Raw genomic sequence first — 14,735 nt, forward strand, 5'->3', positions numbered from 1 at the left:
CACCTCAGTGACAAAGGCAGGCAGATCTCTATAAGTATGCATCAACCTCAAGTTACAGGACATCAAACCCTGTCTCAACAAACAAACAAACAAACAAGCGAAAAACTTCAGGATCCTCAGTCATCAGAGAAATAAAAATTAAAATTGCTTTGAGATTTCATCTTATCGAATGGCTAAGCTCAGGAATCAAATGACAGCACATGCTGGAGCATTCGAGGAAAGGGGACCCTCCATGGTTGGTGGGAGTGTGGAGAAGCGCAGCTGCTGTGGGGACAAGTGCGGAGGCTCCTTGGGAAGCTAGAACCGTCTGTATCCCTCGTGGAATGCACCCTAAGGACCCTACATCCCGTCTCGAAGATGCTTGTTCACCCGTGTTCTTCGCTGTTCTATTCACGATAGACAGGAAACAGCCCAGATGTCAATCAGCTAATGAATGAAACTGTGGTGCACATACACAAACGTTTTTTCTTCAGCTCTTAAGAAAAATAAAATTATTAAATTTACAAGTACATGATAGAGCTGGAAGCAATCATTCTGAGTAAAACAATCAAGACACAGAGAGATAAACATCTCGTATTTCCTCTCCCTTTCGGGTGCCAGCTATGAACCTTCAGGTGCGTTTTTTCATCTGAAATGCCTGGAGGTCAGGACATAGTACGGGAATGGGGTGAGAAGTTTCAAGGGAGGGGTGATGGGACGCAGTGATGGAAGATTTAAAGAAGACTGAAATAGGAAAAATTAGTTGGGGAGGGGGAGAAGGGGGAAGGGGCAAACAGAACTGAAAGATCTTTTGGGAAGTCGTGTTGAGACAGACTGCTCTGGAACCTTCCTAATATATAAAGCATACACAACATTGTACTATAGTGGGCAGTGCAACACTGAAGAGTTGTAGATTTTAAGAATTATTTTCTCTTTACTGTGTGTGTACATGTGTCTCTGTCTGTATGCCACGTGTCTATGGGTATCTGTGGAGGCCAGAAAAGGGCATTACACCCCCTGAAGCTGGAGTGTGAGCCACCAAGACATGGGTGCTGGGAACCAAAATCTAGCTCTCTACAAGAGCAGCAAACACTCTTTAACCTCCGCCCCGCCTCTCCAGCTCCTCGAGACAATTCTTAAGCACCAGGGAAACTTTTGAATAGAAGCACTGTCCTCAAATTGCATCCCAGATGCTTTTAAGCCTCCTTCCACACCGAAGAAACTCAAATTGGATATATTAAATTATTCATTATGAGTATGATTAATGCACGAAGGAAACCAGGGACCCAAATCGGTGACCACATGCTTAAAGTGCAATCACTGGCTCCACACTGAAAATATCAGTAAATGAGGATAGGTGTTAACCAATGAATGCAGATGTTAAGGTAAATTGTTTACAGCACACAAAGTAACTTTACTTTTTTTAAAGAAAGGTTTCCTTAGTGCTTGTTTTTTTAATTAACAAAAAAAAAAAAAACAGCAGAGTAATCGCACTGCTTAAAGGCTTTCTGGTGCCCTGGAGTGCCTTCACACTAATTAATTTCAATGAGCTTCAACGGATATGTAAGGAGTAACTCCTATTTGTAAAGTCTTTGTTGTCATTGACAAAGGATTAAAAGGTTATTTAGGAGAAAGATACAAAAAATAAAAATAGTTGGAACAAGTAACCAAAAAAAGATCCACAAAGTAGATTGTGTTTGACTGAAAACTCAGAAAACTGAGGCTGGACAGATGGTTAAGCAGGTGAGAGTATTCGCTGCTCCTGTAGAGGACATTTGGGGCAACTAGCCCTATGGGTGTGGCTTTCTCAGGATATGTGCCTAGACAAAACTAAGGTGTGGTCAGAGCCAGAGCAAGCGGTGGAGAAGCGGCTTGTGACTGGCCCTCTTCACCTTGGGCAGAATGGCAGGGAGAAGGCAGCTGGACCAGTGGTGGTGTCTACTTCGTTCTGTATTCGTGAGCTTGTTTTTCCCTTGCATCCCTTAATAAATTACTGAATAGACTTTCGTGGGTCTCACTTCAGGGTTCAGTTTCCAACACCCACATGGTGGCTCATAACAATCTGGCAGTCCAGGTCCAGGGGACTCAACAACCTCGTCAGGCCCCACAGACAGACACTGCACACATTTGGTATACCTACATACCTGCAGGTAAAACACTAGGGAACATAGAGTTTTAAAAGGAAAAATAAGAAAACTGTCCACATAGTTGACAGATGATGAGGATGATGAAGAATGAATGGATGGATGACAGACAACCACAGATAAATAATAGATTGATAAATAACATAGATAACTATAGAGATAGGCCGGGTGGTGGTGGCGCACACCTTTAATCCCAGCACTCAGGAGGCAGAGGCAGGCGGATCTCTGTGAGTTAGAGGCCAGGCTGGACCGACTGCCTCCAAAACAATACAGAGAAACCCTGTCTCGTAAAACCAAAAAAAAAAAAAAAAAACAACAGAGATAGATAGATGATAGGTCACAGGTTAGATAAATGAGACATTATTAACTAATAGATGATAGAAAGATGGATGGATAGATACATACATACATAGACGATAGATAGATAGATAGATAGATAGATATGATAGGTCACAGATTAGATAGGTAAATGATAGATTATTAACTAATAGATGATAGAAAGATGGATGGATAATAGATGATATATTGATAAGCAGACATATGATAGAGCATACATATCTACATGAACAGATGAAAGAAAATAGCTAGATAGATGATAGGAAGGGCTTTACATTTTGAGATAAGCCTTGAAGGATGAGTCCATTTATTATCTCAAAGGCAGAAGAAGGAAAAACAATTTGAGGGTTCACCACTTACCTGGTTTTTCGGCCTGGAAGTTTTCTTCTCGAAATTATTAGTATCTATTGCCACAGGGACAAAGGCCATACAGAGGTCCATGAGAACTCACAGGGTGTGTAACTGAACCCCTGCTTGATGTGTAATGAGAGCATGGCACTAGATGCAGGAAGAAAACAGTGGCCAGCGGTCATTCGGCATGTAGCTGAGTGCTAGGGCTTTCAGAAGAAAAAGGTCCAAGTGTTTAGGGTGGGCGTGTCAGGAGATCTTCCAGGAAAGTGAGAATAGGGTGATCACTCTGACTATTATGCATGTATTATATCAGAACAAGGAGAAACTATAAGCACAAAGATTCATTGCCCATGTCTGTGTGACATTGGTCTGCTCCTTGGAGTCAGAGTAAGGCTCACCCTCACTTAGCCTGGGGAAGCCCAGTCCCATGGCTCAGCCGCTCCAAATCTCAGTTTCCAGTCACAGGGATGCTGTGGAGATTAAACAGAGTAAGGTAGGAGCAACCTTCAGCCAAGTGTGAACAGAGCTCAGCTTTGAGATTCTAGATATAGAGGTTATTCTCATTGGCCAGAAAGAAACTGGTACATTTATCTCTTAGTGAGGTAAGGAAGCCCAGAAATGGTGAGGAAGGCAGTCGTGAACAAGAAATAGAGGCAACACACAAAGGAAAAGCCTGCCATTGGTTAGGCTTTTGGAAGCTCAGACCACAGAATTAAAGGATTTTTTTTTCCTTTGGAAATAGTCACCTGCTGTGGAATATTCCTTTACACTGTGTGAATATCTGTCGCCGTGATTGGTTTAATAAACAAGCTGGCTGGCCAATAGCCAATCAGGATAAAGTTAGGAGGGAGAGCCAAACTGAGAACAATGGGAGGAAGGAGGGTGGAGTCAGAGGAGCCTTCAGCCTGAAGAGGGAGCAGGAGACGCACAAGCCATGCTAGTAAAGGTACTGTCACATGGCAGAGTGTGACTAAAGACTGCATTAACTTAAAATGCAAGAGTTAGTTAGAAAGTGTGCCAGGGGCTGAAGCTGTAGTTTTGTGTGCACTAGGCATGTTCTCTAGCACCTGAAATGCATTGCCAAGTCTGTCCTATACCCTCATTCTCCACGAGAAAGTCTTTCTCCTTCTCTATGCCAAAACGGGCACACAGATCAGCACATGATCTGTGCTAAAAGTTATTCTTTATCAGCTGTTTCTTCCATGGGCCAGAACGATAAATGGGACATTGGGTCACAGGTACTGATACAGATAAAATATGTTCTGAAAATTGGTGGCTTACAAACCAGCCTTTCTCCTCATTGCCAACCACCAATGTATCAGCTGACAGCAAGCAGTAGCAGCCCACAACTGCCAGTGGACAAATATTGATTTCTCTTACACTCCGCAGCAACTGAAGTTGTACACCTGCAAGCGCACACACACAAACACACACACACACACACACACACGCAGAGACAGACAGACAGAGACAGAGACAGAGAGAGATGTAGCTGGGTTTTCTTGTTTTGTTTTGTTTTGTTTTTACTCTTTGGAGACCCACCCCCAGCTCCCCCCCCCAAAATACAGAGATCTATTCTTACTTATGAATGCCCAGCCTGAGCTTGGATTATTTCTAGCCAGTTTTTCTTAAATTATCTCATCTACCTTCTGCCTCTGGGCTTTTATCTTTCTCTACTCTATCTTTCTTCACTTCTTACGCTGTAGCTGTCTGGGTGACTGACCCTGGTGTCCTCCTCTCCTCCTTTTCTCACCCCTTCTCTCTTTTTCTCCTTCGTTTGGTTTCTCTGCCTGGAAGCCCCATTTATTCCTTTCCTGCCCAGCTATTGGCCGTTCAGCTCTTTATTAGACCAATCAAGTATTTTAGACAGGCAGCTTCACACAGTTAAACAAATGCAGCATAAAATAATGCAACACATCTTTGCGTCATTAAACAGATGTCCCAAGGCATCTTCAAGTAGTATTCCACAACACAGAGAGAGCCTCTAAACCCTACAAAATAACTAAACATGTTACTCTTAGATAAAGCATTTTTTGTTTCAAAATTTGTTTCAAACCTTTAATTGGAACTTGTGTGTATGTGTGGTGTGTGCGAAGTGTGTTGTGTGTGTTGTGTGATGTGTGTTGTAAGTGTTTTGTGTGTATTGTATGTGTTGTGGGTTTTGTGTTTGTTTTATGTATATTGTGTGTGTGGTGTGTGTTGTGTGATGTGTGTGTATTTTGTGTGTATTGTATGTGTTGTGTGTATTGTGTGTGGTGTGTGTGTGTGTGGTGTATGTATGATGTGTATGGTGTGTATGTGTTCAGGATTTCATATGTGGAGGGCAGAAGTCAATTTTCAGTGTTTTATCTAGCTCTTGCCACCTTATTTTTTTTTTGATATGTGGTCTTTCACTGGGCCTGAGCTCCAGGCTCTGTCTGTCTGCCCTGCTGGCCCTAGAGTCACAGACACATGCCACCACACTGAGCTGCAGCTTTTACATAGGTCCTGGGAATACAAACTCAAGTTCTCATGTCTGCTCTGTAAATACTTTGCTCACTGAACCATCTCCCCAGACTTGGAATGCGTTCTTAGGAGAGACTACCGATGTTTTCGTGGGAAGCTCTGAGGACCCCAACATAAACCCACACTCAAGCACACAGAAGGGAGCAGATGGTGCAGGCCACACAGTTTCTCTTGATTTCTTACACTGTCCAAGCTCCTGAGGGAGAGAGCAGGCAACCTATTCATGGAACAGAAACGCCAGCATCCTCTGCAGACCCAATTGCATATACCTCTCAAGGTTGCCCATTGTTATGAATTATGATGTTCAGTTCTCCTCCATTAGAGTGGATAATGGAGCATGAACCCTATTTGGCAATATCTATGATCTATGATCTATGAGCAGACCATACCCTAAGTAGAATTATGACATAGGAAAAAGCATGTCTCTAATATCCTTGGCTATCTCTTTTGGATATTTTCTTGCTAGATCAGCTAACCATCCTTTTAAGGGGCCTCTTTTGCATGTTCTCTGGCCAATATTAACCCATGGTTGAAATCTGCCTTGGTTTATTCTGGTGTAATAGTGCTTATATGCATCTCATGTTTTATTCCTTAAAGCACACGGTTTCTTCAGCCTGGTGGCCATAAATGAGAAAGGGGTTTTCAGTACATCCTCTAGTATCACACTCAAAATGCTGAGCAATAAGGGAAAATCTTCCCAAAACCTCCCAAAGTGGACTTACTGGTGTCATTATATCTCTGCCTCCATAGTGGTTAAAGGCATGCTGAGTCATGTTCATGCTGACTCATATGGGCCAACCCTGGATATCTCTCCCAGAACTCCATAGTCAGTGACAAATCCTGGCAATTAGAAGTTAGACATGGTGAGAGTGTGTACACCTTAGTCACTGGCAATTGCTACACATCAGGGTTACCTCTTCAGTCACCCTCTGCATAAGGTGTCTTTATTTAAGTGGAGATGATACTGTATTTTTTAAAAAATTACATGGTTACTTTTTTAATTTGTTCTCACAAAATGACATAAAATACTCTGCTTCCTTTAAAAATCTCTTTTACAATAAAACTTCCTTCTGAACCTCATGCTCATGTTGACTGTGAAATTCATTCTTCAAATTCATGGGGCTGGGACAGGGTGGCTTTGGTGGTTGTCTAATCATCTAGTGCCTGGCCCCCCTGAATTCTACTCACCTGAGATGAGAAAGTCTCTAATTCCAGGGTTAAAGGAAGCATGAAAAGTTCCTATATAACAAGAGAAGTTTCCACTGAGAGCCTTTGTATTGGAGTTAACAAGGCTTGATTTTCTTGAGGTGTGGGGTTGTGAGCTGGTCAGTCCAGCTGGACCACGATGAGGTGCATATGCAACTCTCCATCCTGGTAGTTAGTCTTTAGTTTCACACACACCTTGTAGGAGCAATAAAGCATGCAATTGTAGATCACTTCCAGACAGCTATGCTGATTGATTAGAGTGTTGTGCAAAATGGAAATAAATATAAAAGCAGGAAAACCAGAATCCAAAAGAGTGTCCCTAAACATCTCTGACATCCATGACAGAATTGTCAGTATAGCCAAGGGCTATACTGGATCCTGGCCAAAATAGAACTTGTTACCAAAAATAAGAAACAGAAATCACTTCACAGGTCTGTGTCTGTGGTGGCTAGCTCTAATCATTGTCTTAATACAACCTAGACTCACCCAGAAGAAAGGCGATGTAGCTGAGAATAGCTGTAAGGTATTAACTACATTAATTGATGAGAAGGAACTAGCCACTGTGGGCAGGACCATTCTCTGTGCATGGAGTCCTGGATTGTGTACGAGTAGAGAAAATAAGTTCACTGTGCTCTGCTCTCCACTGTGGATGTAATGTGGTTTCCCAAACCTCTAATATACTCGAGTCTCAAAGGGTGTCTGCCTGTCTCTTCCAAGGAAGCAGACATCCCTGCTAGACACGTGGGAAGCCTCAGTCCTAACCCCTTTCAAACAAGACTATGTAGACTTCTTTTTTGGGGGGGAATGGGGAGTTGTTACTTATTATAACTAATGAGAGCCACCCCAATAGGTGCAAACAACCAGATCCACTTCCCTTCAGACGTCAGGTGCACAATACTTGCCGTGTAAATCAGCTACATTGTCACTGGAGACACGGATCCAGCCATCCTCCCGCCCTTGGTAGAGGTTGACTGAACCTCCAGAGTAGGCATCTCTGTAGGTGGCTTGGTAGATGGCTCAGCGGGCCAGATCCTAAGCCTGCTGGACGTCTAGGTCGTAGGAGTAGCCTGGATCCATGACTCCATAAGCATACACAGAGCCAGAACCCACCGAGAAGGCCGTTCCAGAGATGCGGTTCCCCTCACTGTCTACATAGTAGAGGCCAGGGCCTCTCTTATCCCAGCCACAGATCATGGTGCCCATGGACAGCCCCATGCCTTTGTACTGATAGACCATGTTAGCAAGAAGTTTAGAGGTCGCTGCGACAGAGATGCGTTCCTTATTTCGAAGCTCATAGATTCGACACTTTCGAGCCAACAACGGCTCCCAGAAGTTGCAATCGGCTGCACCCCCAGCCATGGTGCCCAGAAGGTAAGGGTTGATTTCTATTACTTTCTTCACTGTCTGGGAGGCAATATAAGCTCCTGCTGCGGCCCGGGAATCAGCTGCAACAATGACTCCCTGGCGAAACTTGAAGGCCAGGGTGGTGCTTCCATGAAGCATTTCGATTCTCGGCTCCTCTGGGACACCCCAGCTGGGCGCCGCCAGGCTCAGCCCATCACCAGGGCTCCCTGGACCCAGGTCCAGCAGATCTGCACGACCTCCGAGTCCAAAAAACCCATGCTGGTTCACCGGTATTGGCCGTTGCAGCATGCTAGCCAATGCCATTTCTAGTAAGGCGCAGATTTCTTAAATAAGAGTCAACCCGTAAGCACCGCTGAACTTCTAGAAGCTCATTAAAAGTTCCAATGGCTTTGAGAACATCAAATGAATGCTTGTAATCAATTTTTCCCACACCAAGGGGTAAGACATGAGGCCAAGGAGATTAACTACTCTCTTTCAAGGATAAAAGAAAAAGAAAAGAGGCAAGATGAAGAAGCGAAATCTCCCGTGACTGAGGAGTGAAGAAGTTGCACACATGGGAGGGACTAGGCTGCCCCTCTCGGAAATGCATGGTACATTGGTCAGTTCACCAGCTGTGTGCTGAGAGAGGCAGCCAGGGCCAGGCAGAGCCAATAAGGGATTTCCCCAAAGCTTCTGAAGTACAGGTTCCAGAAAGGGAAGAATGGCGCCTACCACATTCAGAGAAAACTATAAGTAAAGTTTGCCTCTGAAATAAGGTCAGGGTGAATCAGAGCACGGAGGCCGGTGCACAGGAGAGAAGCCGCTGGGTCAGGAAGGCGCTGAGACATGGAAACCTAGGGCATGGGTCCTCATGAGCAAAGGAGGTTGTGCCAAGGACAGTCTGGAACGGCTCAGGGCAACTTCAAGCTGTAACGAAGTTCTTGGAAATGCAGGCAGTGTCTTTGTGGGGTTCCCAAGGCCCCTGAAACTATCCATTCAGATTGCTAAGGGCTGCCGAGGAACCAGACTATGCTACAGTGAATGGGGGTGTAAGGTGTTACTCAAATACACACCCAGTGGGCTACTGTCTGACTTAGAAGCATAAGGACTCTTGTGATCCTGAAATTCTGCAGGACTAGGGTAACAACGACTTGAACAGATCAATGGTTCCTGGACTGTCCCAGTGGAAGCAGACTGGGGAATGGAAGGATCGGAGCATCGCAAAGCAGGTAACAGGCAAGGAACTGGTCAGCAGACTGGCCCAGTAGATGCTTATACTTAGAAAGAGGAAGAGGTTTGTCTCAGTCATTGTTCTATTACTGAGAGGAGTCACCATGGCCAAGGCAACTCTCAATAAAAGAAAGCATTTAATTGGTGGTTGGCTTACAGTGTCAGAGGGTTAGTCCATGAACGTCATGGCAAGAAGCAGACAGTAGCTGGAGCAATAGCTGAGAATTTTACATCCTGATCTACAGACAGCAGGCAGAGAGAGGGAAACTGAGCCTGATGGGGGCCTTTGAAACCTCAAAGCCCAACCCCCCACAGTGACACACCTCTTCCAATAAGGCCACACTTCCCAATCTTTTCCAAACAGTTCCACTGACTAGGGACCAAGACATGGCCTATGGGAGCTGTTGTTCTCTTGCTGTGAAGAGACACCAAGACCACAGCAACTCTTATAAAGGAAAACATTTAATTGGGGCTGGCTTAGAGTTTCAGAGTTTGAATCCATTGTCATTGTGGTAGGGAGCATGGCAGCACTCAGGCAAACACGGTGCTGAAAAAATGGCTAAGATGTCTACATTTGCATACAGAGGCAGCATGAAGAGAGAGAGTCTAGGTTGGACTGGGGGTTTGAAACCTCAAAGCTCACCCTCAGTGACACTTCCTCCAACAAGGCCACCTATTCCTACAAAGTCATCTCCTAATTCATTCAAATAGTGCTACTCCCTGGTGACCAAATATTCAATAGGGGCCATTCTCACCCAAACCAACACAAGGCCCAAGCTAACAACTGTCTACACTTTTCTATTGTAGCTGCTTCAAGAGGCACCAACCACTAGCATGATGGCATTTAATCTCCCCAGAAAAGTCAATCATGGTAGGATCGACCCATGCTAGAACAAAGACAGATTTTGTATGGGATGACCTAAGTCTGGATATAGAACCCTGAAAATCCCCCCACGACACTGCATTCACACCCAGCAAATGTGGACAGCCCCACTGGGAGGCCAGGACTCCCTTGGCATGAGCAGCCACCACCAGCTGCAGGTTAAGTGGCTTGCCCGGCACTCGGGATATGGACAAAGAGCCCCATGCTTCTGCTCCTTTACCCCCTTTATGCTCAGTTTATTTTTGTCTCTAATGCTCCACTCAGGCATAACTCTCCAGGCCAGACTCCCAGGGGGCGTGGCATTAGCCGCTCATCCATCTTAGCGAAAGAGCTGAAGCAGAGGCACGGAATGACTTGGGATGCAGTTGAGCACCAAGCAATTGATCCACTCATTGGTGATAAATCCAATCCAGGCATCTTAATGACGGAAAGCAGTCATTAAGACAACCGATGGCATTGCCCAATCAGCGCCGTTTTAATCTTGACTGTCTGCATCTGTGTGGCCATTGTCTGGGCTATGAGCAGAGAATCCCAAAAGCAGACAAGCAGGATTTCAGTTTAGCATCTCTCCTTCCTGCCACACTTTTTACTTAGCCCAAGAGATTATGCTAAAGCATCTATGCTGAGCTTGCTGCTGAGTCAGGCAGGCAGCAGTTTTTGCCCGCCTCACTGTCTAAGATGCGGGGCACCCTTCCATGAATACCTGGTGCCTGTATGAAGATGGCAGTGGGATTTGTGATGGAACCCCAGTCTTCCCCCAGCATGCTCTGCCTCCTCCCACCCGCCTGCTGTGTTCATCTGGAAGGTCAAATGATACCAAAATGAAAAAAAAAAAAGATAAGGAGTGGACTAGGAAGGAAGAGTTGCATTAGATGCCCTCAGTGACTGACAGTAACCTCACCATCCTCCATATTAATTCCTCCACGACTGCAGGACCCTAGACACACAAATGGCCATAGTTTTGTTTTTGTCTGCTTCTAAATATTACTCTTGCAAAGAGGCAGGATTGACGTTTTCCCCAATCCAGGGCTAAGGAGGGAGGTGGGTCCACTCTCCTGAGCTCAGGCTTCCAAAGAGCAATACAAATGGGCTCCCTGTAGAGCCCCACATCATTGAAAGAAGGGTAACCACGTATGGAAGACCTGCAGGAGACTTAGAAAGCCACCTGATTTAGGGACCTTGATTGAATGTGGATCTATAACACATGCATGTCCAGAAACTCAACTGAGGTGTGGTCTATAGAGTAAGAGCTGTGCCAGCCTAGGAGAGTCACAGCATAGGTTCGCTGTGGTTCCCAACCCTCAGTGACCAGGGTAGGCTGTGTGGTCTCCGAACCTTGTTCCTGTCTGTGGAATGGACCTTGTTGTAGAATATTATTTTAATCGGGCAAAGACATGTTACATTTGTTTATGCTGCATTTGCTTAATTGTGTAAAGATGTGCTGCATCTGCCGCACCTTGCCCGCCTAAGGCACCTGATTGGTCCAATAAAGAGCTGTAAGGCCAATAGCTAAACAGAGAAAGGGGTAGGTGAGGCTGGTGGGCAGAGAGAATAAACAGGAGGAGAAATTTAGGCTCGAGAGAGGAGAGGAGGAGAGAGGAGAGAATGAGGGAGACACCTGGGGTCAGCCAGGCAGCCACCAGCCAGCAGACACAGAGTAGGACATACAGAAAGAAAGGTAAAAAGCCCCAAGACAGAGGTTGATAAAGAGAAACAGGTTGATCTAAGTTAAAAAGAGCTGGCCAGAAATGAACCTAAGCTAGGCTGAGCATTCTTAACTAATAAGAAGTCTCTGTGTCGTGACTTGGGAGCTTGTTGGTGGCCCAAGAGATAAGGCCTGGTACAAGACCTACCCATTTAATAACTTCCTGATGCTTGCTGTCTGTCAGACATGCTTGGAGGACTGGTCATTCAAAGTCTGGCCCTCGGGTGGGCTGCAGACTACTGGGAGGGTGAACCAAGGCAGCCACGGCGATAAATTCCATGAAGATGCAGGCAGAGGCAGTACTGATGGTGACACTTCGCACAGCCAGGAGGATCTGTAAGGACATCACACTGATGCGTAGAGGAAGAATACTTTGAGCAGAAGGACCACCGAATGCAAAGGGCCTGGAGGCGGCGGCAGGGTGTTGGCTGGCTCCAGGAACATCCTGAAACACAGTTACCCTCTTCAGCCTATTGCAGACGTCAGTGGGGTTATTAGCATCATGCTCTATATGAAAGTTCACATAACTTAGGTTTGTTAGGAGGTTAAGCAGACAGCACAATGCAGAGCTCGGTAGGAAGGGGATGGGGAAGAAGAGAGACAACAGTGCACACAGTGTATGGAAGGGGGCAGATTCAGTATTAACACCAGCAGGCTGATGTAGGCTCAGCGACCTCTCCTGGTGTGTCTTTGGGTGACTCAAATTCTCCGGGTTCAGTCTGCTCTTAAAACAAGCTAAACAATTTAATATACCAAGCTTCATATATTGACTATTTTATACTCGAATTAATTTATATGTTTAAGCTATTTAAAGCTATTTAGCCCTTGTAATTCTGTGAAGTAGGAATCATTTTGTATGTAAGGAAAATTGGTTTATAACAATTAACTTGCCAATCTGGGGATATACTTCAGTGCCGAGGAGTTACTGAAAGTCAAAACATATCTGTCAAATGATTATATACACAAATACAGATTATAACAGATGGAGAAGAAAGAGACAGATGTGGCCAAATGACAGGGCTGGGGAGAGCAGCAGTATGGAGTGGATAAACGTGGTACCCACATCTCTGCCCAGCCTACCACATCTGAGCTTCCCTGTGAGCGAGTCACCTCACTTGAGATACCAGGCTGAAAGATTTCAAGGCAGATCTGGATTGTAGAGGAAAGTTCACAGTAAACAACTATAAATGTGTGCAATTTGTAAAGATGATTTGCGTGCACAGGGTGCTGAGCTGTTTAAAAAGTGCTTGCATATGCATGATCTCATTTGCATTCAGAGGCTCATCCGTGCCTTGGGCAGGAATGATGTTACCCTAGAGCAAGGTCACAACTTGGTGTGAAAGACACAAGACACATACTTGGCAATTCTGCCCAACAAGGAGTCTAGTTAAAACAGTTGGATTAGAGAAGTCACATGATCTGGGGGTCCAGTGACTGTAGCCTCCCCTTCCCCCTTGACTTTTATTTTTACAGCTTCAGAATGTGCCCCAGACATCTCCAGCCAGCCTATTTTATATCTTTATCTCTGGGCTGCAAGAAACTGTGAAGTCAGAAACTCTGTCATTCAGGAAACCTAATGCAATTATGTTTTCCTGAGTCAGGGAAGGTTACTGTGCCCATTTGTTGGTAGAGGGAGCCATTATCAAAATTTCCATTTAAAAAGTAGTATATCTCTCACAGTATTGGAGAAGAGATAGACATGCTCTGGACAGTGTACAAGAGACAAGGTCACATCAGATACTAACACATCAAGAGATGTAAAATTAGCTACCAGGGTCTTTCTAGAAGGCTCTCAGAAGGTGGAAAGAGATGGCTCAGGTAGAGCAGGCCAATGGTCCACCATCTCGGCTGTTACTAACCCATCTCTAAGGCTGGTGCCACCCTTCCTGCCATGGTCCCAGCGTGTAGAGAACAGAGCTGGGGGACCCTGTGTCAAAGGCAGCAGTGTCTCCCACCGACAAGTGCAGGGTTTCCCTCGGACATGATCTCACTTTGCAGGCTGGGGCTCCCAGACTCATGGTCCAGTGAGAGAAAGCACTCATTAAAGATCTGCAGACTCCTCAGATTGTTCCTGAAGCTTCTATATGAGTTACTAGCTCTATCTGGAACATGGTCCTGACCAATTCATCCTTCCAGGACATCCTTTCCATCCATGCCATTAATTAATTTTACTCATTTTATTTTGTGTGACAAGTCATCTGCTGTAAAAATTACTCTGAAGCTTGCCATCTGTCCTGGATTTGTGATAACTGATGGGCTGGCTCATTTGTTTGAACACATAGTCCTCAGATAGGGGTGATGTCTGGGAAGGTTGTAGAACCTTTAGGGGACTTGTTAGAATAAGTGGGTCCCTGGGAGTGTGGCCCAGAAAATCTGCTCTCTAGTTCATGACAGTGGACACAATGTGACCAGCTACCTTCAGCTCCTGCCACCATGCCTCCCTGACCACGATGGACTGTGTGGTCCATCTCTGAAGCTGCTTCTTGTCCGGTATTCGGTCACAGCAACAAAGTAACCAAACATCCAGGTTAAGCCTGATCCCTGTACTCAGAAGCAACTCGCCCTCCCAACACAGAAATCATTATGCAAACTGTATCTCAACTCTAGAAGCTCACTGAAGTCATCTGGCGTTGTTTTATAAGCCATTGTCCAATTAAACTATAATGCCCTGACAGACTTAGTAGACTTCCTAGGGGAGGCCTTACCCGCTCTGTGGAGCAGAAGGGAGGAGGGGGGAGTGGAGGGAGTGGCAAAGAAAGAGGGAGGGGGAACTGGGATTGAATGTAAAAAATAAATTAATAGAAAAAGAAAGCAGATAGGAGAGAAAGAGAAAAATTATAATGCCCTGGTTTCTATCCCCTTGATACTTGTACCTCAATCACTAGCAAATTATCCTGGACCCCCACCATCACCATCTACCCTAACCGAAACCCAGCCTCACCCAGCTGAAGATGTGAACTCTTTTCTCACCGTTGTCCTCTTTGACATTCTGGACACAAGGTGCCCTTGCTTCTCACGATGCTTTCAAACCACAGGTTCTCCTCAACGGCTT

The 14,735-nt window shown here is 45.2% G+C and overlaps 1 protein-coding gene across 1 annotated transcript; it reads right to left on the reverse strand.

The window, feature by feature from the left end:
• Positions 1–7,401: 7,401 nt before the first annotated feature.
• LOC101829024 (proteasome subunit beta type-5-like) lies at positions 7,402–8,189 on the reverse strand. The gene has a single exon (XM_040737743.1). The coding sequence runs from the start codon at positions 8,187–8,189 to the stop codon at positions 7,554–7,556; it is 636 nt and encodes a 211-aa protein (XP_040593677.1). The 3' UTR covers positions 7,402–7,553.
• Positions 8,190–14,735: the final 6,546 nt, after the last annotated feature.

This window comes from Mesocricetus auratus, unplaced genomic scaffold (genome assembly GCF_017639785.1).
Source record: "Mesocricetus auratus isolate SY011 unplaced genomic scaffold, BCM_Maur_2.0 Super-Scaffold_100676, whole genome shotgun sequence".
In the NCBI taxonomy this organism is placed as follows: Eukaryota; Metazoa; Chordata; class Mammalia; order Rodentia; family Cricetidae; genus Mesocricetus; species Mesocricetus auratus.

Coding starts and splice junctions, on each gene's coding strand:
- LOC101829024 (XM_040737743.1), bottom strand. CDS start 8,189: ATGGCATTGGCTAGCATGCTGCAACGGCCAATACCGGTGAACCAGCAT.